The sequence below is a fragment of the Anser cygnoides genome, chromosome 2 (assembly GCF_040182565.1).
Source record: "Anser cygnoides isolate HZ-2024a breed goose chromosome 2, Taihu_goose_T2T_genome, whole genome shotgun sequence".
NCBI lineage: Eukaryota > Metazoa > Chordata > Aves > Anseriformes > Anatidae > Anser > Anser cygnoides.
The window spans coordinates 114319317-114346086 of NC_089874.1; the positions used below are offsets into that span (position 1 = coordinate 114319317).

General features: G+C 41.8%; 2 protein-coding genes and 1 long non-coding RNA gene across 6 annotated transcripts in view; 2 read left to right on the forward strand and 1 right to left on the reverse strand.

The window, feature by feature from the left end:
• Positions 1–3262, forward strand: part of LAMA3 (laminin subunit alpha 3) — a 114842-nt gene extending 111580 nt beyond the window's left edge. For all 3 annotated transcript variants that reach the window (XM_048080046.2, XM_048080047.2, XM_066992863.1), the window contains exons 74-77: positions 65–192; positions 1781–1874; positions 2236–2355; positions 2535–3262. In XM_048080046.2, coding sequence (XP_047936003.2) covers positions 65–192; positions 1781–1874; positions 2236–2355; positions 2535–2680 — 488 coding nt within the window. In that variant the 3' untranslated portion in view covers positions 2681–3262. The remainder of the gene's footprint in view (positions 1–64; positions 193–1780; positions 1875–2235; positions 2356–2534) is intronic.
• Positions 3263–13079: 9817 nt separating this feature from the next.
• Positions 13080–16557, reverse strand: LOC106037567 (uncharacterized). Of its 2 annotated transcripts, XR_010829647.1 has the most exons (4): positions 16178–16557; positions 15356–15422; positions 14530–14592; positions 13080–13422 (listed from the first exon to the last, which is right to left on the reverse strand). It is a non-coding gene; the product is annotated as an uncharacterized lncRNA (long non-coding RNA). The 2 variants fall into 2 exon arrangements; XR_001208102.3 differs by lacking the exon at positions 14530–14592.
• Positions 16558–19684: 3127 nt separating this feature from the next.
• The window catches only part of TTC39C (tetratricopeptide repeat domain 39C), a 47846-nt gene continuing 40760 nt past the window's right edge, over positions 19685–26770 (forward strand). The window contains exon 1 of the mRNA XM_048080064.2: positions 19685–20009. Within this exon, the coding sequence (XP_047936021.1) occupies positions 19861–20009 (149 nt within the window). The 5' untranslated portion in view covers positions 19685–19860. The remainder of the gene's footprint in view (positions 20010–26770) is intronic.

Here is a 26770-nt window from a genome sequence, read left to right on the forward strand (position 1 = left end):
TGTGAAGTTTTCCAACTGTCTCTTTCAACGGTCGTTCATCTACACACTCTTTAATTCTCCACAGACAATTTACGAATGGGCTTGGATTTTAGGATAGTATTTACCATTCGGCCAAGGAGTTCAACAGGTGTATTACTCCATTCTGGAAGCAAGCCAGACAACTACTTGACTGTTTACATGGAAGAGGGAAAAGTAAGTACCTGAAATGGAATCACAGCCTATATGTTACCATTATTCAGCAGGGAGGAGTTCTGAGCTTGAGCCCTGCACTTAGGTGTTACTACATTTGTTTAGAGGTTTAACACTGAACAACTTCTTCAGAATGGTTTAATGCCATTGCATGGAAACTGGAGCATTTAATGTGTCTCTGTGCCTACATTAGGAGCTTCCCTTGTGTGAACACTAGCATGCACGTGTTCTTTGCACAGCAGTCAGCAGAAGGGCACAGTCTCCATTTTCTCAGGCTTCAAAAAGCCTGAGAAACCTTACAACCCTAAGCCTAAAAACCCTAAAGCCCTAACCCTAAAAACCCTTCCAACCCTTACAAAAACTGGCTGGGCTTTTGGCCAGAGGCATAGGACTCCATGGCTTATTTCCACTTCTATTTTAGTCATCGTTTGGCTGTACTGATGCAGCTCTGTAACAACATTCATTAGGGAACTTGTGCAGTTTTTTTGTGTCAGCATCTGCTCTAGTTGAGAGGTGTGTCATGGTGGTGATTTTTATCACTTGTTTTTTCATAATGTAACAGCTTCAGAATGTATGTTGGACCCCAAAACCATTGTGCTTGCTTCCGTATAGACAACAAATAAAAATACGTCTCAGCTCAACAGAACCTGTTGTCTGGCATGGTTTAAACGGGCATAATTCTACCTACCTTCAGAAAGGCTCAGCTTTGCTCTTTTCTCCCTAGTCATAGCTATCCATTCGCAGCCATCCCTAGTGCAGGTCAACAGCTAACCAGATTAGGGAACTTGTTTTTATTATTTGTCTTCTTGTCATTGGTTAGCTTCACCGAGCTTGCTGATCTGGTTCAAGACACAGCTAGCACGTGGAAGCAGGGCCATCAATAGCTGGGGAGTCCTTAGGGACAAGATCGACCACTTTTTTCAGCAGTAACTTCGATTCATGCTGGCTCTCAGTGTGGGCAGGATGGTAAAAGGTCAAAGGGACACCATCAGTCCTGACACTATCAAACGGAACTCACTACATCAGTTACCAGACCATTACCAAGTTTCTTGTAACCATCACAGAAAAAGTCTGTTTACAAGGAATGAGGAGCAAGACATAAGAAAACACAAGCAGATTCTTGTTTGAAATATCACGGTAAATAGTCAAGCTACAAGCTTCTCAAGTGAAATACAAGGAGACCAAAGCTATGTGAAAGGCTGGAGAAATATATTGCAGTGATTCTGTCTGGAGATGCCTAGCATGTAGGTGACTGCTTTCCAAAAAGGAAAGGGAGGCCTGGTAGGAAAGACTTTGTCTCAGAGAGATTATGTCAAAAGAATTAACATAATTTTGTAAGATTGAGGGGAAAGAAAAGACAAAGGTCTTGCTTGTACGCTTGTAAGTTCTGTAATACATCTCCTGGGATTTGATTAGGGAAATTTACTTTCTTTCCGGAGATGATAATTTCTGGAATAGGTATACAATGACTGTGACCCTTAAAACTAGGTGAAACCCAGCCCTCCACAAGTTCAGTAAATTACTAAAAGTACTGTATTTTTCTGTTCCTCATTTCTTTGCCATGGTAACTTAACAGATAACTGTTTTACAGCTCATTGCTGCTGGAAATAGTGGTGCTGGAGAATTCCAGACAACAGTCACACCTCGGCAATCTCTGTATAATGGACAGTGGCATACAATTGCAGGTATGTTGCATCACACTAATTCTTCAGAAATTTGGAAAGAAGGGCGAGCACAAAGCATTGCAGACCCAGATTTTTATTAGTCATTTCACTTCTTTTTATTCTGAGAATACTCTTAAGAACAATGTGTTTTGTGTTAATTCAAGGCATTACATGAGAGGGCTTTTTTTTGGCTGTATTTAGCCCCAGAGTACCTAGATATGTCAACTTGACTTTGAATTGAGATAAAATCAATATAAAAAAGATTAAAAAAAAAAAAATAAAGTTAAACTTCAAAACAGATGTTGTTTAAAAAATAGTGTCATATCTAGCTGGTTCTTCAATAGTGTTGAGAAAGAGTGCTCATATACCTGCTTCTTTGCAGTCTCTCAGAAGGGGAACGCTGTGCAGCTTGATGTAGGCACACAGAGTAACTATACCACTGGACACCCACCCTTTTCTCCTAGACGTCTGCATCAGCCACTCTACTTTGGCAAAATTCCAGGTAACATTATTGCTGCTTTATTTCTTTATGTAGCTACTGTTTTTTTTTCCTTTCTAAAACAAATGTTCTGTTCATGCATGTAGTCCTATATCATTCTTCCCTCTTCTGAAAGCCTTGAAGTAGTTCATCTTTCAAATCATTTTCATTTTATTAAATTTGATATTTCTACCTTGTTATAGCAATTTTGGACACACCGTGGCTTCCAGTTAAAGACTCATTTTTTGGCTGTCTTCGAAATATTAACATCAACGGCAAACCTGTCTCCACCAAGAGAATTTCAGAAGTTCATGGTGTAGTGAGTTTGCATGGGTGCCCGGCCACGTAACTTTGCTGCTGCAGTATTTGTACACTCATCAGGTTGGGCCTGCTGAAGAACTACGTGAATTCATGCAGCATGGGTTCCACTTCTGCTGATCACTGGGTCACTGTCATCAGGCTGGATATTCACAAGAGCTGGTGAGCAAATGCATCCTCTGGATGTGGACTGCGCCAAAGCAAATTTACAGTGTGGACTTCGATAAACTCCCTATTAAATGTTATTGATTTCCAAGGTAATCCATTGTGTCTTTTGAAATATATGCAGAAAATATAATTGTATATACCCTACTGGGCCAAATTCTGCTCTCACCCACAACAGCATGGAACTAAGTAACTCTGGTGACTTAAGTTCAGAAATTTGCCTTAATGCTGGTCATCTTGAGAGCAAATTTGATCCACTAATATAAAGAATTCTATAAAAAATATAAATCTCTTCGGATTGATGAACAGAATGTTTATACAGAAATGTACATTAATGTTAAAAATAATAATATAAATGGAGTTTGAAGCACTTTAAGGAGTGAAACTGGGAGTTTGTTACAATGCGAGGAATTCTGGGGCCAAATAAATACAGTATGTTTTTAAAACATTCCATTTTCCTGTTTGGTTATTTCAATCTGGTATTTCTTTGGTGTCCGTTTTAGAGACACCTAAATTCTGCTTGCTTTATACATACATTTCTGTAGCTTTAAGGAGCTGGTTTGCCTGAATAAGCAGGAGTCCATCATCTCTGCTTATTCGAATTTGGTTATGTAAAAACCTCAGAGTAATTTTTCTTGTAAGCTTCAGAGCCAGAAAGTTTCCTCCATAGACATCTTTTTTTTTCTAATTAAATGAAGACAAGTTAGTTTAGGAACAGCACTACACATGGTACGGTTGCATAGTGTGAACTGCAGGACTAAACCAGCGAAACTGTTTTCTTTGGCATTCAAATCTTTATACCTGATCATGACCCATGGTGGAGTGAGGGGACCAACTTTGCTTTAGTTTTCTAAATACAGGGCTGACCTGAATAGAATTGGCTTCACCTTCTACTGTCCTTCAAAAGCAGCATTTTGATGCTGTTTTTCGTTTTGTTTATTTTTTTTCCCAGTTCGCTGATGACATCCCTTTTTTTTGCAAAATAATAAGTTTTTCTAAGGCTGGCCACTAGGCGGGAGAAGACAGCGATCCAAACAAACCTTCCTTCCCACCTCCTGCTATGTTTGCTCCCACCTTCCATTGTCTTCTTGCCCAGGTGCAGCAGAATGTCCTCACGGTGCGTGGAACGAGTGCTGCCCAGATTAACAGAAGATCCCAGATCAATAGCCCTTACAGCCGTGGTTGTTAATCCCTTATTAAATTCTTGCAGCTTCAGGTCTTTGGGGTGACAAAAGTGTCAAAAAGCTGTTCATGCACAATGTTGCATTGCTTTTTTTTTTTTTTTTTAGCACAACTTTGTATCTTTGCCCACACAGGGGCTCTCAGTGATTGAGTTACTTTTGGGGAATGGGATGGGGTGAAAGCATGCCAGGGTTGATGTCTCTGAGGGAGCAGAGGGTTGGCTCCCAAGGGTAAATGCCCTTTCTCTAGAGGTGCTCTGCAAAAACTGCTTCTCCTGTGTGGCTGCCTGCAGTCGGAAAGGAAATACCCACATGCCTAGAGGTGGTAGGATTTAGAAATAATCTTTTCAGATAGCAATACTTGAATCCTTTCTACACGTAATGCCTTTGAAGTAACCCCCTGCCTTTGAAGTAGACTGTCAGGTGTACAGGTGACCAAAACTGTGGAAACGCACAATTGGTTTACTGGCCTGAGCTGGCACTGATAATTTCTATGTGGAGAAAGGAAGGACTGTTAAACTTTATCAAGATATTCTCTCGTAACATTTCAATATCTCATGCCCACCAGACTGCTCACTGAAGCAGGTTTTCCCTAGCCCCAAGATAGCCTTTTCCTTCTCCCCTTCCCCCATCAAATAAGCAAATATGGCAAAGATCTTTGCATCACAGTCTGGAGCCAGTCCTGGATTTCAATTCCCTTCCACTTCATTTTATTTTGTCAGAAATATTTTTTAATGCTGACAGGAAAGAAATGAAAAATGTATAAAGACTTCTGTAAATGTATGTTGTAATATCTGATAAGTATTAATTCCAGTACAATCCTAATACATTAAAAATAAAAAAGTTGAAAAGTGCCTCTGATTTTAAGGGTGGCTTGTTTTATTTTTTTTGTCATTTTTTTAATTGTTATAAGTAATATTTGCAAGGCTCTCATCATTCAAGTGTTGGCATTTGATAGTTGAAAGAGTATCAAATACACTCAGTATGCTGCAAGTGCGTAGCTAAATAGGCACTTTAACAGGCTGATGTTATAGGCTCGTCTGAATCCCAGATCAATTACATAAGGAGAGCAGATTTCCTCTCTAGATTAAACCACATTGATTTTGCTAGTGCCAAGCCCCTCCCTCAGCCACGTCAAGGGCAAGGGGTTCTTTTCCAGTTAATTTGGATTGGATTTAATAGAAGCATGTTACCTGGGGCGGATGACACTAAGTCCAACGAGCTCCCGTTTATTATAACTACAAAACACAGCCAGATTATAATGAGAGCTGAAAGCCAGTTAACAGACCTGACGCTGAGATGTGCAGTCAAATAAAATGAAATGGATCACAGGGCAGTCAGGAAAAAAAGTACAGTTACCGTAGAAAAAGGTGTGTATATACAAGGAAAACATTTTTCACTTCATTGCTTATAAATGACACTGTTATTTAAGTCTCTAATTAACAAAAGCTTCCAATTAAGACGTCTTAACAGACTGCCTCTGTCTCTCCTTGAAGGCCTGTGCTTTTGCTACTGCAGAGCTCTCTTGTAAATACAGAGCCCTAAGCCCTTGCAGTCAGCAGCAATATGATTTGGGTGAATTAATTCTCTTTGGTTTTGCAACCGCTTATTTGGATTCACCTGTGAGCCATTTCATTTTAGCCTATCCTCCTGCTAGTAGCTTTGCCTCTTCTAGAGTCCTTGGTGAATTATTTATTGTGTGTTTTTTTGTTTGGTTTTGCTTTGTTTTTTCCTTGTTATTTTTGCCCCCTCCCCTCTTCTTCCTTTTTGTCCCTCATAAAATTAGTGGAGTAGCCTGGAAAACGTGGTCTCACTGAAATCTCTATAAATGCATTATGGCTTTGTAATGAACTCTTACCGTGCTTTTTGCCTCCTACCATTTTCTTTGTGGTTTCTTCATTTAAAAAGTTCAGCATCTTTCTCCAATGATGTAAGGAAATTTAGGGCACAGTGGCCCTGTCTTCTGTAAATGTGTCTGCACTTTCTAAAAATACAGTAAATGGATGTCCCTGGCAAAAGGAATTGCTTTATGTTAAAAAGGGATATGCCCATGATGCAATGTTACGGCTTCACTCAAGGCATTGAGACTGCAAGGCATAAGCATAAACCTCCTTTGTGTAGCTGGCCCAGACATCCCAAAATTGCAAGAGGCTGGTCACTGCCAGAGCTGCAGTGAAGCGTCCTCCGAGTATAAAGAACTGCAAGCGAATATAACTAATCAGTCTTTATTTCTCTCTCAATTTGGGGGATCCTTTGTAGCAATGAAACCAAGCTCCGACCTGTTGTTGGTATCATAACCTCTCTCCTGGTTTGCAGCTGATAGCATTCAATTATTTTTTTCATTTTTCCAACACAGTTCTGTCATAACTTGGCCCCTCAACCAATTGCTGTGGTTCCTACAGGTGGTTCTGAACGTGAAGCATACGTGAGATGCTCTATGAGATGCAGTTTCTTTGCGAAGATGTCACTTGCTCATTGATAAAGATTGAGCATTATTACACGGGATAAAAAGTCAGTTGGTTGGCATCATGATCTTTTTGTCTCTGTTCAGTTACATTTAGACTTGGAACAGCAACAGATTTCTGTATTGTGCATGAGCCTATGTCTAAGATCCCTGTCACAGAAGGACTGTGTGCTGGTAAGAATGAATAATTACATGCACAGGAAGCTCAGTGCTTCATAAATTCGTATGAAAGACAGCTGTCACTATCAGAGTTTCAGTCCTGAAAGAACTTTTCAGATCTGGTTTTTGAGGCTTGAAGCGATAACAAAGAAAATACTTTCCAAGTATACTGAAATAAATGGCTCTGTGTCCAGCTCCTGCAGACAGTTTCAATTAACAGTGTGTTCATAAGGGAATGAGCTGTCTGGATGTCATCCTGGGCAAGAGGCTCTAGGTCCTCCTGCCTGAGCAGGGGGTTGGACCAGGTGGCCTCCAGAGGTCCCTTCCAACCCCAACCACCCTGTGGTTCTGAGCCAAGATCCATCACTCTGAGATACTACTTTGGACAGAAGATTTACGCTGTTAGGTGTAAATGGCACCTGCCATAAATCTTAATTCTAGATCCTTCTGATTATTTTCTGATGAGAAAATCTGTCTGGATCCTGCACACCTCGAGGGTTGGTAATATACAGTCACCAATTCCTCCAGCTAAGGCAAAGGTATCAACCGATAAAATTTACCTCAGAGCAAAGGTGTCAAGTGAGTAATAAAGTTCTAACTGCTCACTTAAATCAAAGGTAATGACGTACCCCTGGGGACAGAGTAACCTAGTACAAAGGAAGCTAAAGGCACTCTGGGCAGTTCTCCAGGAAAATACATAGGCATGATCCAAAGTTCAGTGGCTTAATGGAAGGATCTAACCACTTCACAGGACTTTGGCTCATACACTTTATTAAAACACGCCGAAAACCCTAAATACAGTTTATAAAATTGTGCTCTTAAGTTATTGCCAAGTTTTACAGAGAATTTTTATTGCAGATTAAAAGTTATGTAATAAAGGGCAGGACACGTTCTCCAGAAAACCTGAGATAACCCTTTTTACATAAATATACGTAAATGTAAACTTTGGACAAATACAAGTAGTATTTGCAGCAGCAGGGATGGAAAGAAGGAGGCCAAGGAAAGAGTCTGTTGTGACTGACAAATACTAGGGGTGAGGGTGGCACTGATGGGTGGTCTGAGAACATCAGCAGTGAGCCAAATCCTCTGAACGCCCACAGAGCCCACCTGGCCTCCGTCCTCTCCTGCGCTCTTCTACATCAGAAGCAACCGCGTGGGTCCCACTATGCCTTTACCAGACTCAAAGAAAACGAAAAAACCTTCTGGGAATTTCCTTACCCCTGCATGCAAAAGAGTTGGTCCACGTTTTGAACATAGGCGCGGTAAGCGGTGAGGTTGCTGTAACTTTATATTGCCACGTTAAAGGAAGGAAATGTGCCTGCTGCTGAGCCGCTTGAGAAGACGTGATCACTGAATCCACGTATGTTGCATTTATCATGAAAGATAAAATGAGTCAACATGACGTATACACTCAGAGCAAATCTAATTCAAAACAGACAGTGCAGAAACACTGATGATCATCATCGTTATTTCATTAAACGGGAGTGAATAAGTTAAATCTTCCAAAGACTGAATGCCATTGAACAGAACAAAGGCCAGGTGCGTGATTGGTATAAATCAACATTGCTTTATTGTTCCCTGATTACAGCTGATAGGAGAAAAGCCGTAGTCTTGTTTGTCTAACCTATTGTTTTCAGATGTTGGGAACACCATGTGTAGATCCTATGGAAAGCAGTTTGCTACAAAGAGTCCCATGAAGAATGCTTCAATTCACTTTCTATGAGAAAGAAAAAAATATATTTTCTATCAGTAGGAAAAAGAACTCGTTAAGAACTCATGCCATCCTAGAGGGCGGGTGCAAAGAAGACGACTTCACAGCTAAAGGAGGAAAGGTAAGTGAGGAAAATTAAGCCTTAAGTCTGCTAGGAGAGGACTTACCCCTGCCCAGGGGAATGTCTGCAGGAGAGAAGCTACCTACGAACTGCAATACTTATTAGCTTCACTGGACAATTTCGGGCTGTGTGGTGGCAGCAAGGAGTCCAGCTGCTGCTCCCTTCCAACCCGAGGCTCAGTGCTGCCCTGCCAGGCAGCAGACGTCCTCCCTGTGAACCTACAAATCTCTGCACGGGGAACTCAGAAAAACGGTAGGACAGGCCTAGCCTATGGCAGGAAGGAAAACAGCACGAAGCTGCCACTCCTAGCCCCTTTTATTTCGCTCTCTGGCCCTTTTCCTTTTGTTTGTTGTACGTTGTATTATGGAAGGGAACATCTGGACTCTCGCAACAGCAGCTGAAATTTGCATGCATATAGCAGATAATTAAACACGTGTCTATCTGCAGCTGCAAACAGCAATTAGTCATAAGAGAGCTTTTCACACCCCTTCGTGCCTTTTCTTCTGTTTCCCCCCGAGTGCCCTCTCGAGCACACATCTCTGAGAGGCACTGAGAGCTTTACGCTTGTGAAGGCAGTTGTATGGCTGAGCTAAAACCCCGTAGCACAACGTTGACCAGGATGAACCTCCTCTGAGACACCACCTTCTAGTAGGAACTACTTTCTGTGTAAGATGCGGTACAAGCAACCGGACACCCGGGTCTGCCTCCCAACTTAGCTGGGGCTAAGCTGGTTTTGTTCCTAGTTGCCCCTTTCAGCTCTGAGGAAGCCCAAAGCCATTTCTGACTCCTGACAGCTTCTCTGTCTGACCTTTGCCTCTCTGCAGATGGCCAAGGCAAAAACTGAGATCTCTACTCCCTTCAGCTGTGGAGAAGCTTATGCTAGCCCTAGAGCTTCCACTCCAGACCTATGAAAGGCATATTTTAAAACTATCACATCGAGTAAATACATATATCCTGTGTCTGTTTGATCAATCATGAAAGTCCCCTAGCAACAGAGCCGTGGGCAGCATATTGTCACCTAGCGGAGGTGTCCTCGTTTCTCTTGTAACAGAGTCAAGTTCTCTAGACAGGTAAAACAGATGCTGCTCAGGGGATACCAAGAGATACAGCTTAGAGTCAAACTTCTAGTTCAAGGAAAAACCAAAGACTGCATTGCATGTTCCTGGATTTTACCCTCTGGCATCATATCTTTGAATTTATCTGTATGCTAAAACAGAATACAGTAAGAGGGCACGCACAAGTAGGAGAAGAAAGGGCTGGAGCGTGATCAAAGGGATGGACCACTGTGCCTTGAGCAATGATTAGATGTGGAATGGCTTCGTAACCTGGACAACAGTGATTATTCCATGTGGCCCTTTGCATTTGCTACCTGATCAAGGCTTTTGTTGAAGTGGGCGTCTCACACCTACATGATGATCCTGCTGGAGGATTCCTGTACGTGTTTGAAGTGATATTCTTGGGTAACATTTCCATGGATTTACTTGTGTGTGTTAATAGTAAGAAGGCATTCCCAGCTTTGATAAATTCACGCTACATAAAGTATAAATTCATACTATAAAAAAAAAAAAAAACCAACCTGCAGCTTCAGGAACTTATTAAGGCCCAAGACACCTGGCTGAAAACAAGTTTGATTTTCATATAGATTAAATGAAGTCTCCCATGTTTCAGTGGGGAATGCTAATATAGTTTTTTTTGTGAATGGCCTATAACAGCAACACACAGAACAAGCCTGGCTGGCACCACCAAGGACTGTCACATGCACCTGCAATTCAGGCACAGCTATGCTTATGGGAGCACATTCCACCACCAAATCCAGAGAAAAATGTTAAGGCTTTTACTGTTAGCATAGGTGAACTCATTATTTTTGATTTGGGGTCCACAGAAAGTTCAACGATACTTGATTTTAAGCAAATGGAATGGCCAGACATGGACTTGTGGGTATGTGAGACTGTCCAGTAGCATTGGGACTTGCTATGTAACATCTGCCTAAATTATTAAGACCCATAACATTTGTTACCATAACAGTAACATTTATGGTTACTCATCTCACAACTCCAGCTACGTAAAAGTTGGATATCTACTCTAAACTCTATAATCAGCCTACTCTACGCTTTCTATAACCAGTGAAGGGGGGTTAGTTATTCCCTAACAGAAGCACACCCATACACCATCCTGACCATAAGATGTAAGAGGACATAGCAGCAGCCAACTCAGCTCCGAGTTCCCAAGGCGCCATCTGGAATAGCAGCAAGAAACCCACTGAACAAATTCCCTGAAGATGGATGCAGCACTTGATTACAGTCCTAAGGAATAATTATACTGCCTTACGACCTAGCTATACAAAAAAGCCATCATATAGAGTTGTCAACAGGCCTCATTAAAAAAGAGGAACAAGCCAGAGGGAATTACCTCCTGCTTCCAACTATAGGGAAGAAGTGTCGTGATAACTGCTTTTGTCACTCATCCTTTTCAGAACTGAGTTACCCAGATATAGTGTGGTTAGCTCCTGGCATCTCCGCATTACGATACTGTGACTTATCGTGATGATAGTACGGCGCTTGGATCCATGACAGTAGATCTGCCAGCATCTCTCCACCTTCTTAGTTTTCAGTGTCTTGGTGGTAACTAGAAGAAATCTCTGTTGAACTCGCTGTTTTTGTGATGAGCCAGGCACACTGGTGGGTTCATATGCATCTTATCACTTTCTACCTTACACCAAAGAAATTAACATATATGAACTGTTTTGTTTTTTTTTTTGTTTGTTTGTTTTTCTCTGCTCTTTATATGATTTGAAGCTTGGGAACATAAGGAGAAGATGTAGGTTGAACCTCAAGTGAAAGGCATATAAAATAAGGAGATGCAAGACAGAACGCATATTTATGTATATTTACAATCCTCAAAAAATAGGTAAGTGAAACAGTTAATAAAATAAAAGGAATGGAAGGAAAAAGAGAGAAGCTCTTGGTAGATGAACTGCAGCAGGAAAAAAAAAGCGTTAGAGAAAAATGCTAATGGAATGAAAAATGGGAGAGTGCACTGAGAAAATAAAAGATGATTTCTCCTTGTGCTATGTCTGGAAGAGGAACTCCAAAAAAATGGCCTGCAGTAAAAGCACAGCTTTTCTCACTGTATTATCCTGTTATTGCTGTGCATAACTCATAATGGCTGAAATTATGCAACTCAATTGAAGATGCTTACGTGATACGTAGCTCTCAGCTTCACAAAACACTGTTGGAAGAACAATAAATATTGAGTCAATACAGAAAAATTCACCTGATGTGTGGTTTTAAAAGGCACGGTGCTGTTTAAGGGCAGAAATCCTTTCAGAATCCAAACACACTTAAAAAAAAAAGGAGAGGAGGTCTATTAGATTTGTCATCCTGCAGTTATTGCCATAAGAACTTTGATGCATGGTACGATTTGTAAGTCACTCCTGCGATTATCATTAGATGCACATAGAATCTTGGTTTGCCATTTCCCTTTATCTGCAATGCAGCGTTTCACTCGTTGGGAAAATGCTGTCTGCCACGTCTGATAGCGGGAACAAGTTCTGAGAGGCACTGTTCAGGAGAACGTTTAATCCTCAAGAGCATTTCTTAATTCACATACCTTGACTGCCAAGTGCCCAAATAGAAACATGCTACAAAACAGCTGGACAGTTTGCATTCCAAAAAAATGGCATAGGTTTTCAGAAGTGGAAGAGTGGGAAAACCTAATGCTGTGCATTATTATTATTATTTTAGAGAACACAACCTTAGTCAACTGTATGCTGCTGCTTATTTCATGAAGTACTAGGAGGTAACACATACATTCTTGGTTCTGCTTAATTTCATTTTGGAGCTGTTAATTCACATTCTAGCCAGTCTAAAACATCAGCTTCCAGTTTCTTAAATTGGATTTTAAATTGAAGTCATCAAATTACAAATACATATTTTTAACGCCTGCTTTATGTAGTTTTACACATCAAAACGTGAAGAATGTTGTATGGATTTCACCAGACACTTCTGACTATAGAACAACTACTAGAATAAAGATGATATGAGCATGTGGATCTGTCTAGCTGTTGCCTCTAGATAATCCTGTAGCCTGAGTGAATATAAATATACGTAAGGCTTGAATACACACTTAATAGAAGATGATCCCTTCAAGTTTATACAGATAGACATGACTTTCCTCACATCCTCTCAATTAAATGGTACAATTAATTATATTGCTTAGAGAGCAGCAAAAGCATTCAGACCAAAGCACAAGTTTCACAGATGAAAAGCTAGTATCCAGAAATAAAAACTTTGGTATCTGGGGTAGCATCTGTCTCTCAATATGCTTTTTAGGCGTCTTTTCTGCCTTATGATATATGCTGCAGATCATACTGCTACTTTTAAAAGCCACTTGCCATGTCTGTGTGTGCAAGCCTCAGAGAAGAGTTTTGTAAAAAACAGAGCACTATGTTCCAGGAGACAGCATTAAACTCCGAAAACATAAGGAACTGAAATAATCAGGGACAGAGATATCGGTAGCTAACACAGTGTATATGCAGGGGAAGAAGCTCACCATCTTTGTAGGCATATACACTGCTGACAGGGCTGCTCAAATGAAAATAATCTGTGTGGTCTATTCCAGTTATAGAAAGTCAAGATGCTTTAGTCTGAGGTGGTTGTAGACTGCTGAATGCCTTGGTGTAGCATAGCCACCAATGTCGATGCACAGACAGGTGCAAATTTATTGTACACCTACAAACCTACATCAACAAGAAACTGTGAAAATGGGACAAGAAGGACATCTGTGTGGAAATCTACTGCTTGCAACTCTTAGTAATGCCAGGAGACTCGTGGTTCTGCCACAGCTGATCTGAGCCTTCCTCTCCTTCCCAAGTTGAGCTCTTGGTGCCTTTCACAGCCAAACGGCAGCCCTTCTCTCTTTCATGCCTCCCTTTCTCTTCACTTCAAGCACTGGTCATTGCAGTTGTGACTACCTTTCAACAAAAAGACGCAGACAATTACCCTGGACATAGAAAGTAGCAAACTGCCTACATAAACCTGTGCTTTGTGTCACAAAAATCCTGTCATCAATGGGGTTTACTGATTTTTTTTGTCACTAGAATTTTTAACAAAATATTTCCTGCTTTCAGAAAGATGAGGTACAAGGAGTGCAGATTTCAAAACCGAAGGACAAACCCTAAGACCAACATGGCCAAAATAAAACCTCTGTAATCCAACAGTGGCCAATCTATTTTTGTAGAGGAATAAGCTAGTGAAAAATGTTAAGATGCTGAATATAAAATACATACAATGCCAAAAGTTCCAAATGAAAGTAGAAAAGTAAGAATGTTGCTGACAAGAAATCTTTACATAATCTCATTTCAAGCTGCATTATGCATCAAGCTGCGTGACACCCGCAAGAAAATATTTACTGCTAGACTAGTAAAAGGAAAATAGACCTTAGCAAGATATTCTATTTATTCCATTCTAACCATTTTAGAATACACCAGTCTACAAGGGTTTCTGATTATTTTAAGTTACAAGGACTTGGGGGGTGCGGAGGGCACTAACACAAAGGGTGTCTACTAAAGCTGTTATGTTTGCCACAGGTTATCTGTGGCCTTGCTGACTGCTCGCTGTTCATCATAAGCTTGAAAGTACAAAGGCACATCCTCAGTAACTGGGCAAGTGGTTTGTTCGTCAATATTATACACATAGTTAGAAGTGTATATGCATATACAAATGAATATATAGAGATAAATCCTTCTCAAATGCATCAGGTCTTTAAAATGGCTTCATGCGCACACCAAAAAAAAAAAAAAAAGGAGAAAAAAAAAAAAAGAGGAAAACTGGAGGGAACCTCCAAAGCAGCTCAGCAAAAGTATTTGAGGTTTAAAATATATGGCCTGCTTCTGAAAGGTCAAAGTGAATGGAGTTGATGGGTTGTTATTTGTTCTACAATGTGAGATGCTAAGAGGGACCCAACCAAGATCCCGTAGTATAAAAACAAGTGTATTATGTGGGACAAATAGCGTTTATATATTCCAGTTTGGGCAAGACAGCCCACCTCAGTCCCTCACACACGAAGCCATAGAGCTCACCGGTTTCAATTTGCTGTTATCCCTCTCTTTCTGTAACTAAGATACAATCGTTTTCACTGCTCACTGAAACAAGAACAAGAGGGAAATTTAATTTGCAGACTCTCCATAGTGAAAATATTTTAAGGACATTTAGGCAAAGATTTGTCTGTTTTGATCCAGAGGAATTCATTCTGACTCCCCAGAAAGGACTGGACTAGAACTAGCTCAGTTCTGGCAATCACCTTGTGCTTTGCATTTCACGCTCACTGGCCATACAATTAGGTTAAGCACGTATTTTTGCAATCAAACGTAACTCTGACCTCTGTAAGAAATTATTCTTCTAAAAGTAAGACATTCTAAATTGGCTCTTAAAAATTCAAGTAGGATGATGATTATTTTGTGTGGAAGCTTTTCCAATTAATTTTCCTTGAACAGGCCAGCATGTGGCTGCCGCCCGAGCAGAGCAGCTGCTAGTCTCTAATAGTTTTGCATTGCTTTGTTTTCTCTGAAACTTTGTGTGCATATGTTTGGCCATTAGCAAGTTCTGAAGAAAAAAAACAACAAAAAAAAACCACAACAAACCACCACCATCACCAAAGTGCCGTGTCATTTAGCATGCTTTATATAGCAAAAATTACACACCTTCATATGCCTGAGTAAAAATAACTGTGTCTCTGCACATGAATTCATCCCATTATGTGACTGACTGTATGCTGGGTCCAGAGCAATTATATGTGTAGATAAAACCAAATGTTATTAAATATAACCAAAATATTTTAAAAAGCCATCAGGAGAGATCAGCGCCATGTAAGAATGCTTAGAAATTGTTTTACTTTCTCTGTCTCACCTTTCACTTTCCTTTTAGACTTTACAGGAACTTCACCTGCTCTGCCCCAGCCATCCCCATGGTTTGTCTGTGCAGAAACACCAGAGTTACAGACTAGAAATACTGAGGAAACAGAAAAAAGCAGCCGCAAACGAATGCTCAAGAGACCAGGACAGAGGAATCAATCCCTTTCCAACTGATAGCTCTCCATACAGGAAATGCTACCTGTGAAAAATCAGCAAAGAAAACAGAAAGCTTGTGAGAGGAATGAGAGGTAGCTTCTGAAGTCCACTGCCACAAGTGGGGGTTATTCTTCTAACTGTTATTACTGTAAAGCTCTTTAATCAGAGGAAAGAGTCAAAAGACTCGGTTTCAGTACCCTTGGAAGACTTTGGATGAAGAGGCTGATGAGATGTGTTTTGTTTTACCAAGACACGTATGCACAGTCCCTGTCTATTGACAGAAGAGGATAGTTATTTCAACGCATGTGCCTGTCCTTAGGCAGGGTGTAGCCCTTAAAATGACAATGCATATTAATAGGAAAATGTGAAAAGCCAGCTCTGAAGATTAGCTTAGCTCTGTAATATCGCTTAGTTGCTGTACCATATGGAAAATGCATGATGATAACAGATGTAGAGCTCACCATTCATTAATATTTAAGTGATAAGACAGAATAGGCAGGCACCTTCATTGTTGCAAGAGTCAGTGGTAAATTACGAGGCACAAAGCCCAAGAATAAGTGGCTTTAGCTACTTATAATGTACATTTCCTTACAAATATACTTGTGAACTTAGACATTTTTTCCTTCAAAATACAATATATTCAAGAAGGGAGGATACTTACATTTATGCATTCACTTGCTGTTACTGGCAGTCACTGACACAGGTCCCTCTGACAGCTGGTGAGGAACAGAGAGCTCTATCCTGGATTCTTACACCCCTGCATAACATACAATGGGGCTGCACCTGGTATTTAACCAGAATGGCAAATCCGTGAAAGGAATTCAAAATTACAACACCTGACTCTGCAGGCTTATATCCGAAATTGGAAAAATGCGGGAGACATTGTCATGATCTTTATTGGTGTTTCCAAATACAGTCAGGCTTTCTGCAACACAGGAAAGAAAGTTAATTCAATTCTGAAGGACTTTACTACTTTTTACCTAAATGAGGAGTGACTAACTTAATTGCTGGTGATCAAATATTCTAAATGCACTGCTGAAATTTCATCTCCATCCTAAGAAGTGTAAATTGCTCCAGGCTTATTGAGGTGATACAGGACAGAGGTAGAATTTTGGAACAAAATAGGTAAAAAGAAACCCATCAAAATCAGATTTAGTGCACTCTAAGGCAGAAGCAAGGATTTAGATTGCCTCATCCAGACACAGCAGAGAAGGACCCTGGGACAACTAGAACCTAATTTAGAGAGTAACGAAAGGATACTCAAAAAATATGAATATAGGTCTTTTCTTGTTTTTATTTCCTTCTCTCCAATGCTTTAGCTAAATCATTACGCTTTAAATATATATATATATATTCTCTCCTGTTATCATTTTTACCATTCTCTGTAGCTCATGGGGGTTATAGTAGGGCTAAATTCCAATTAGACTTACAGAGGAAAATTACCAATGAAAAAGAACTATTGACTCAGGGACTTTGTGAGGATGACAACTGCAGGACTTCTCTCTCTCAGAAGCACAAAGGCAGGGCAGAAGCTTGGAAAGCTTGTCAAAGGGAAGAACAATTCAGTATTCAAAGGTACAGACTATATTGAATAGGACAGCAGTGTCCTGCAAAGCAGGTATAAAAACACCACCATTCTGTCTCTCTTATAGGATGTGAATATTGTAGCCACTTTGTCTTTTATCGCTTTAACAACTGCTGGGAAACCACAATAGAGTCTTGGAAATTTTAGGCCCTTTGATTTATTTAAATTCCAATTCTTGTTCCCCATCGGTAACTTACTTTACTGTCCTTGAGTTAGTTAATTACAAACCGGTTTCCTCAATTTCTTTTCAGAAGAAAGATAATAGTAGCATGATAGTGTGCTCTCAGGAATTAAAACAAATATAACAAGAAAGGTGTCTAGAGTGTTGGTGTGCCGAGAACCATACTAGCGCAGATTAGCCATTACAAGTCATTCACGTAGCTCTGTTCACTTTGTTTCCTCACTCTCCGACCATATTTAGTAGGCTGAATCAGCAGTACCACATCCTCCATGTAAATCAAACTAAGAGTGACCCATCACAAGACCTCATCTGCCCTTACGTGCAGGCAGGGAAACTTACAGCCCTGCTGATTTCTGATCGAGTTCTTCAGAAAGAATGCAGTTCTGATGCAGCGCATGACAATATGGGCACTGTAAAACTGCTGCTGCTAAGCTGTTGGAGGCAAACTGCAGGTGTCATGCTGCTTCATTATTGGTGTTTAAATGTGTTATTTTCCTGCTTGAGCAGCTGAAGTGCAGATTTGCTCTGCCAAGTTTTTTCCACAGATTTATAGCCGTGTTTCTGGAGACTTGATTTAGCTATTCACGTCTTGTGTTTCAAAATTAATAACTAGCTATGGGAGAGTTGTAAAAGCATTTGTTACAGAAAACAGATTATCAGTGCCAGCCCTGAGCAGAGCCTGGAGAAAAAGGGTGCTAGAAAGATGACCTCAAAGAATTCTAGCTCCTTATATATGGGGCCAAAAAGCTGTAGAGAGCACACAGCCCTGCTACACTATTATCCAACCACAGGGGCTAGGAAACAGAGTTTAGCTTTGGAAAAGGAGTAGGTGTTTCACAAAGGACTTGGCTCTTCGCTGCTCCTTAGAAATGGTACTCAGAGGTAGGAGTTTGCCTTCTCTGTCCCTAGTTCTCAGGGAATCCATGATTCATTGCCTCTTGATCAAATTGGTTACATATGGCTAAGGGAAATTGTAATATAAACCACTTCACCATGAACTCCTGCCCACAGAAACCTGCATGGGTGATAAAAAAAAATAAAAATAAAAAATTATTGCTCTAAGGTTATCTGGAATGCAGTGTCCTGAACACAACTGAAACAGAATAAAGGCGGTGCTACTGCAAGCTGCAACTTCCTTTTTGCGAGGCTGTTTGAATTTGTGGAGTCCAACTTTCACATGTAAAGCAGTGAGTACGTTGGAGAACATGTAGTTCCGTCTGCACTGACTTCCTAAAAGTCCCTGAAGACTCACAGACTGCAGATCATGCTGTTTTGGAGATGTGCACTGTAACAGAAGGCACGTTCTCTTTAAACATCCACCTGAGTATCAAGCTTTGCTCGGTAAGACAGAGGGACTGGGAATCAGCAAAAACATCTGATCCATACCTGACAGATTTCAGAAGGCTCCCAGCATCAGACAATCCTTGCTTTTCAGAGCGTTGTTTCAAGATGTTTTTGGTACAGAGTATTTCCCTAGGTGGTGGTAGCTATTCCTGTAGGACATATACTACGGAAATATTGCTCCTTGATTCACAGGAAGACGGATGTTTTTTTCTAGACAGGGAAGAGGGGCTGGTTCTAAAAGTAGACTGTGGTCCCATTCTTTTAATATATTAGTGAGGGGAAAAAAAAAAGAAAAAAAAAGTGATCCTTAGATTTTCACCAGAGCAGCTGTAGCACTGCCCTAGCTGGCAGGAAACTAGACCAGGCTGTAATAGCCTTTGTCTATAGCAAATTTAAGCACAACAAATAAAACCTCTTCCTGCAAAGGCGTGTGTGTGTGTTTAAACATTGTGGGTGTATTTTCAGTCTACAATACTTGGCTGTTTGGAGTCAGAATGGGTACATTTATGCAAGTGTACTTTCTCATATATCCAGCATTTGGAACAAGAAGCAAGACCAGGCTGTATCTGAACAGGACTTGGAAAATACTGTCTGTTTCACAGACAAATTCACCTTACAGCTAATAGAGGTGTTGAGGGGTAGGAAGTAACCACAGGGTTTTAGACCCGGCTGGGCTCACACTGGGAAAGTCACAAAGTCCCTGTTCTAGAAATGAGCTGCTCCAGTCTCTGCAGGAGTGAGCTCTGCCACCAGCTAAGACCGTCATCGAAAAAATAATTTTAATTTTTATTTATTATTTTTTTTTCTGCAAAGGAAAAGGCACATCAGCAGAGAAAGAAAAGAAACAGCGGGCTTTGTGAGCAGCCCAGTCGCTTGGCTGCCGGGAGGGAGGGAGGGAGGGCAGCGGGCAACCACCCGCGCTGCACACACCGGTGTGGTGAGTTGAAATGACGTAAGACCCCACGCAGACTGAGGAGAAAAGAAACAAAAAAAAATAAAAAATAAAAATGAAAATAGTAACAATCAGAGCTTGAAGTACTAGCTCCCATCCCGCCCCGCGCATGCGTGGCCGCCTCAGCGCCTGCGCCGCTGCTGAGGGACGGCGGGCGGGCGGGCGGCTGTGGGGACGGGGCCCGGCCGCGGGCACCCGGCGCCTCCGTTGTACCCCTGAGGGGCAGGGGGGAGCCGCTTCCTCCTCCTCCTCCTCCTCCTCCTCCTCCTCCTCGTCGTCGCCATGGCCGGCTCGGAGCAGCCCCCGCCGCCGCGGCGGGAGGACGGGGACGCGCCGCTGCCCGTGGAGGACGCGGAGCTGGCGCTGGCCGGCATCAACCTGCTGCTGAACAACGGCTTCCGCGAGTCCGACCGCCTCTTCAAGAAGCACCGGTAGGGGCGGCGGGCACCTGCCGCCGGCTGCCATCTTCTGCCCGCCCGGCGGGGCAGGGGCGGGCGGGAGGGGCGCTGACGGGGGTTGGGGCTGCCGTGCCAGGTCGTGGTGTCAGTGCGTTCAGGCTGTGGGGTGCCTTCGTGATCCCTCCCAGCACGGAGCTGTCGCCCTGTGTAGGAGCGGCGTTGGCGCGGCCCCGTCAGTCGGTCCTAAAAACGCTGCCTCGGTTTGTGCCCGAGAAGGGCTAACGCCTTCCTTGGGCTGCGGTCGGTGCGCATCTGGTCTAAATAATTCGTGTGCACCGTGCTGCTCTTGTCTGGGTGATGATTAATAAAACCTGACTTAAAAGATCTCCTTGTAGGTAGTGCCGCACTTTAGTACTAAAATGTTATTCGCTAAAGGCAAAGCTTGCTGCCAAAGGATGTTTGGAGAGGGGGGGCGAGGCTTGCGAATTACGAAAATGTCCCTTAGTAATAGTGGAATAGTGACATCCCCGCGTAGCTGCCGCAGTCGATGCCCTGCGTTTCATCCCGTGCCCGGTACGCACTGCTGCGTGACGAACCGCTGCGTGGAGCCCGCTGCAGCGTGGCAGGTGGCAGGCGAGCAAGGTCCCAGGTTTACGTTCCTCGTGTCCCTGACACACGGCACGTGTTCGTGTGAAGCTATACACCGTGCGAGTTATTTATTTCTCGGGTCTGTTGGTATCGTCGGTCGTTCTTAGGTATTCAAGGAATACCCCCCCCCCCCTTTTTTTTTATGGTTCCAGTTAAGGCACACTTGGTGGGGTTTCTTCCTCTCCCATTTTGTGATTGAGCCGTGGCTGTCTCACCGACGTGAATCTGGAATTAGCCTAGGACTTCTAAATATGTGATGCTCTTATATTGCATGGTGATGCCAGGGAGTAAAATTGTTCAGATTCCTGTTTTCAAAGTGCAGTTTAGTTCTCCCTGCAGAGGAAGAATGAATATCCTCTACAAATTGTTCCTTTGCTTGCCTGTAAGGTTTGCTACTATAGATTTTACTTCAGTGCAGAAACTTATTTATCTTTTTTTTCAGGTCCGGACTTCTCTTTGTTTGATTTTTATCCAGAGGTGCCTTTAGGTTCAGTGTACTGTTTGATCTTGGCCTTTAAATGCTACCCACGAAGAGTAAATAGGAATTCTTTCGTAAGATTAAATGGTTTTATAATTCATAAATTAATAATCACTGCCTTGGTTTTTAAATGACTGTGAAAATCTCTAGCCCTGCCTGCCTTATCCTAAAATTTGTAGTAGGGATCCACTTACTGAGACCTAGCAGGCCTTTATTGTATGCTACAACTTCATGGACAGGTAGGAAAGAAAATGCAGCAAAGTGAGCTTAATTTCCTGTAAATTCAGATTTTGGTGACGTGGGGAAGTTCACTTTTGTCAACAGCTTTCAGTCCAATACTTGATTTTGGATGCAGGTTTAAGTCCTTGTAGGACTTAAGTAATACTGTTGCATGTTTATTTGCGTATGCCCTAAAGTGAGTATGGTTTTGTTGGTGTGTGCTTGAAATTATGAAATAGAACCCATCGTAAATGGGACTAGTAGGCTGAATGAGCAGCTTTTGGGAGCTCTCCGTAGTTTAGTGTGAATGACTGTCATTTGCAGCATTAGAGCTCAAAGCTGTGTGAGGCAATGCAACTTTTTGAGCTTAACTTGATGTGCGTGTTGTCTGTTTTTCTAGTGACCTTTGTTATTGAAAGCGTTAATTACAGACTACTGTCTTTGCAGTTTAGCTCCATTTCAGAAGGTTAACAGTTTTCAAATGACTCTTAGACATGAAGGGATGAGTGGAAAAAAAATCTTTCGGAAACTCTTCAAGAACCTACAAGGTTATTTATTTGGAAACTCAATTACACAGCAAAACTTCAGTTCCGTTAGCCACATCATTTGAACAATTAAAATCGTTCCCTAGAAACTACTATTTTTTGCTTCTGCTTTTTATTACTTATTTCACTATTACTTCCGTTACTCCTTCCCTTGCCACCTGAATGATCTTGTGAAAAATCAATTCAAATCGATGCTGCCGTGGGACAGTGGACAGACAACCTTGAAGAGCCTAAGGAGAGCTGTTCCAGAGCGGGCTAAATCTGGTTTCTTTGCTCCTCTACGTTTTCAGATCTTCCAAAAAGCTGTCCAAGCCCCAAATCTGAAAACTTGTTGTAATGCAGGCCTTGAGACAGCAAACGTTGAAATTGCAGCTGTTTTTTTTTTGTTTGTTTTACCGCAACGTTAAAGTCATGCCTTTGGAGAGTGGTGGTACTGTGAATTGTTTGTTTACAGAATCATTGTTTCTGTGTCATGCAGAGGCATAGTTAAGAAAATATTTTGGTTTTTGGTGTTTACAGCTGATATGTATCGATTTAGAAACTAAAGAAGATGAACGTGTCTCTTGTGTCGGATGCAACATGTTGGTGTGAGCTGCATTGATGGCCACTGCAAAGCAGTTAATCTTTTCTCAGGAGTAGCTTGTGACTTTTTTTTTTTGTTGAATTATCCCTGACAGAAAGTAACGGGGTTTGAAAAATCACCTGCAAGTACCATCAGCATCTGCACAAGGTTTTTTGTGAGTTGTTTGCAGGAAATCTAGATTCCCCACCTGCTAGTAGCGAGAACCATCTGAACGTCAGTCAAAAGTAAACATATTTTCATAAACCCGCAACGGACAGCACTGCTGCCTTCAGTGCTCGCAGCTTTGTCAGGTCACCGCAGTGCCAACTCATAGCTGAAGCCGCCGGGTATTAATCTTTCTATTCAATTTCTATTCAGTTTGGACAGTACTGATGGCATCCGAGTTCTGATCGGGTTAAACTTGAGCCTGTGAAAGTCGCAAGAGACGTGGAGGTTGACCAAGGACGAAGCCACTGGGGATGGAGCCCACAGTCAGCCCGTGGGATCGTGTTGTGGTGGGCCGCGCTGGCGAGAAAGCTGGCAGGGGATTTTCTTTCTGCCTTCTGGCTTTGTGGATTCCTCAACGCTTAAGAAAGGAAGAAACTGTCAAAAAGCATTTATTTTTGCTGATTCTTCACTTTTTAAGTGCGTTTGCAATTCAAAAATGGTTTAAAAACTTCCTTCAGCGAAGAGGAGAGAGGATTGTGTCAAATATAATCAGAAGCTTTTTAGCTGGATGTTGACTCACAGCGTAAAGCGTAAGATTAGCGATATTATAAATCCAGCAGCCTTCTGTCTCCGACTGCAGAGCCTTTTGTCTTCTTGCATGAGCGACTCTTACTTCTGAGAAGGCTTAAGAAAACTTTCAGCCTGTGTGTAAATAGAAAGGGAAATGGTGTGAGATGGATAAGTGTATGATAAGGTCTTCTCAGAGGAAGAAAATAAGGACAGTGTAAAGGAAACACGAGTCTAAGATGAAATGCTTTCAGGTTTAAAGAATGGGATTGGTGTAGGAAAATACACTTTATGACCTGTTGTGGTAAAGGAGAACACGAAGAAAAACGGAAGGAATGAAATAGAAAATGAGAGAAATACTTAGTCCATGTATTTTGAAAACCTGATTTGTTTTAAGATGATGTTTTATGGTCTGCTTATTGACAGTGTGAGAAACACTCCGTAGCCAATAACTTAGGCTCAGGCGAGGATCTCAGTGAAGTAGTAATTTATTCGCGATTGCAATGGCGGGCGCCCCACAAGCAGGAGAGCGCACCCACTAGTTCCAAAACACAGTTTATATACTTTTTGATGACAGGACCCTCCCCTGTTTCCCCATTGACTGGGTAATCCAGGTTCACAATCTATCTGATGCTTCACAGACAATGCCTGGCCTTCAGTTGCTGGCCTGTTAAATTTCAAGCTTCTTTTGACTTTTTTTACTGTTTGAAGTGTTAATGTTTCATCACTTATCTGATTTGACTTGACACCGTGATTTTCACCTAATTGCTCTAAGGAGTCCGGCTGTCTGCATTTTACAAGGTTTTCTGTTAAGCTTTCTTATCACTGTAAGCATATTTCAATACCACATTCCTTCCTTCTATACAATGTAACACTGCAAAAACAACATTTCCATTCCCACAATTCCCCCCTTTTCTCTTTTTATAATTTGTTGATTTTTGCAAAATTTTGCTCTAAGGTGTAATTTGGTAGATGTCTTCCTCTTCTTCACTTTCTTTGCTTTCCATTTCCTCTAATATCATCATCTTATCTGAGTAGGGTGGTGGATCCATGGTCATTTGTTTCGAAAGTGCAGTTTCAATTAACCGTTGGACAAGTCCCCTTACACAGGGGATAATGCAACAACCAATGGCTGTCAAAACTCCTGCTACTACAATCAAGGATGTAAATATGGACACTACCATTCCTTTCCATTTACCAAACCAAGATTCCAACCATCCTGTGATGGAAGTGTCTCTTCCTGAGTTTTCTGCCAATTCATTGGCAAGGGTGGTAAGCCCTTGCAATGCTCTAGTTACTGTGCCATCCGGGGCAGTATTGTTAGGGATAAAAGTACAACAATGGTTGCCCAGCATCACGCACACACCACCTTTCTCCGCAAGAATCATATCTAATGCTATTCTGTTTTCCCAAGCCATTTTGCTGGTGGCATCTAGTTTTTCAGCGATTCCTCTTATCGCATCTCTTGTATAGTTTATGAATCTCTGCTGATTATAATAGATATAATTAATCCAATCCACATTTTTATTAATTGTTACCCACCAGAACAGTGACTCAAACCCTGCAACAATTTGATTCCTGGCTTTATGTTCATCAGGAACTCCTCTAGGCACCCCTATAGAATCTATGTATACTCTATCATCAAATGATATTCCTAAGCCTCTTTTACTTCTTCTGGGTATTTGTGATGTTTCGCTTTCAAATGCCAGGGTGAAGGGTATAGCTAATTGAACAAGTGCACAAGTGCCTCCCCAGTTAGATGGTAGGGTGGACCGTAAGATCTTCCCTCCACAGTACCACCAGAGATCTGCCCTAGGGATCTCAAGTCTTGAATAGTTTCCCATCAAGTCCTCGGTAGCATTCAAGGTCCTCGTGCACAAGGCAAATTCTCCCAGATGCCAGGTAGCACTCACACCCTGCCGTGAGAGGCAAGCTGTATGGTTACCTATAGCTGTGGAGAATACAGGGGAACCCTGATATTGCTATCATGCGAGGAAGGGAATAGCAAAGAGAGAGACTTACAGGCCTCATTTCCCCAGGCAGTCTTTTCTTGGTACAATGCAATCATACATCGCATTCCCTGGGAATCCTTGGTCCACCCCAATGGGCAGGGCACTATCTGGGCAATCAGTCATCCCGAGGCACAAGCATAGCAATTGCTATGGTTGAGACTCTGGACAGTATATTTGACCCATTCTATCCAGGCATTCACATCCCCATACCCTGTTTCAATCTCAAATGTTTGAACTGCCACATTTCAAAGAGGGCCTCCTGTTTTCTCTCCTGTTTTCTCCTTGAGTTTCTCCCTTTCTCTGATGGCAATAGAGGATCGTTTCCATACAGCTATTCTCAATCTGGCTGTTGGGTCTCTACCAGTTATTTGTTCCCTCTGCTCAATTGTCGTTGGGCATTTAAATCTCCACAAGCTAACACCTCACAAGCATCAAACATGGCAGATTGTGGTACATAACCCTCTGTCACATTCACCCATATTTTTATGGGGTATCCCATCTTACTATTATCTGGTCATGCCTTTTCCAAGTTGCCAATTGACCAAGGCTTTCTCTGAGGCCTATAATCACTAAAAACAAAATTAATAATTGATTTTTCCCTGTCATTATTTTTAAACCTTAGGTTTCCAAATAATTATCAATACAAAGAATAAGATATACACTACTACCATAACAAACCCCCCTTGGGAACACTTCAATTCACTATAGGCCAGTCCTTTCTCTCAATCACAAGTCACACTCATTAGTTACCTGTGAAAATAAAAGGTTAGTTTACAATCGCAAGCTCTTATCCCGCTCAGAGTCCACTATGAGATTTTTCTCTTCGATTTCAGCTTCCAACAAGTCTTCTGTAGGAACAGCTTCCCAGGTACTAGGGTCGACGGATGCCTTCACTCGAGTATAGTGAGTCCAACCTTTTTCCGCAGTTCCTATGGCTGTTTCAGTGGTTAGTAGTACTTGGAAGTATCCTTCCCATTCGGGCCGGAGTTGATCCTTTCCAGGTCTGAATCAGGACCCAATTTCCCACGGGTCCTGAGAAATGACAAAGAAGAGGACAACCCCAGAACACAGTTCTTAAGAAAACTCTCTTGTTTCGAATTGTGGTATCTCATCCCTTCTGCTCAGATAGGGTAATCCGAACAGCATCTCATACGGTGAAATTCCTATATCGTTTCTTGGTGCTGTTTGAACCTGGAGGAGTGCTAAAAGTAAACATTTTACCCAAGGAAGTTGGGTTTTTAACACTAATTTAGTTAATTGCTTCTTTAATGTCTGGTTCATTCGCTTTGCCTTCCCAGAAGAGGAGGGGTGCCAGGGGGTGTGAAAAGCCCACTCAATCTCTAAGGCCTGCATTAACCCTTGCAGTACTTGTGAAGTGAAATTATTTCCTTGATCTGAATCAATGTTTTCAGCTATCCCATATCTAGGGACTATTTGCTCCGGTGATACCTTAGCCACCGTGTTCGCAGTGGCAGATACAGAGGGGAAAGCTTACACCCATCCAGTCACGTGGTCAATTAGGACAAACAAGTACTTAAATCTCCCTCCTTTACGTAACTCAGTAAAGTCTACCTGTATACTTTGGAAAGGTCGAA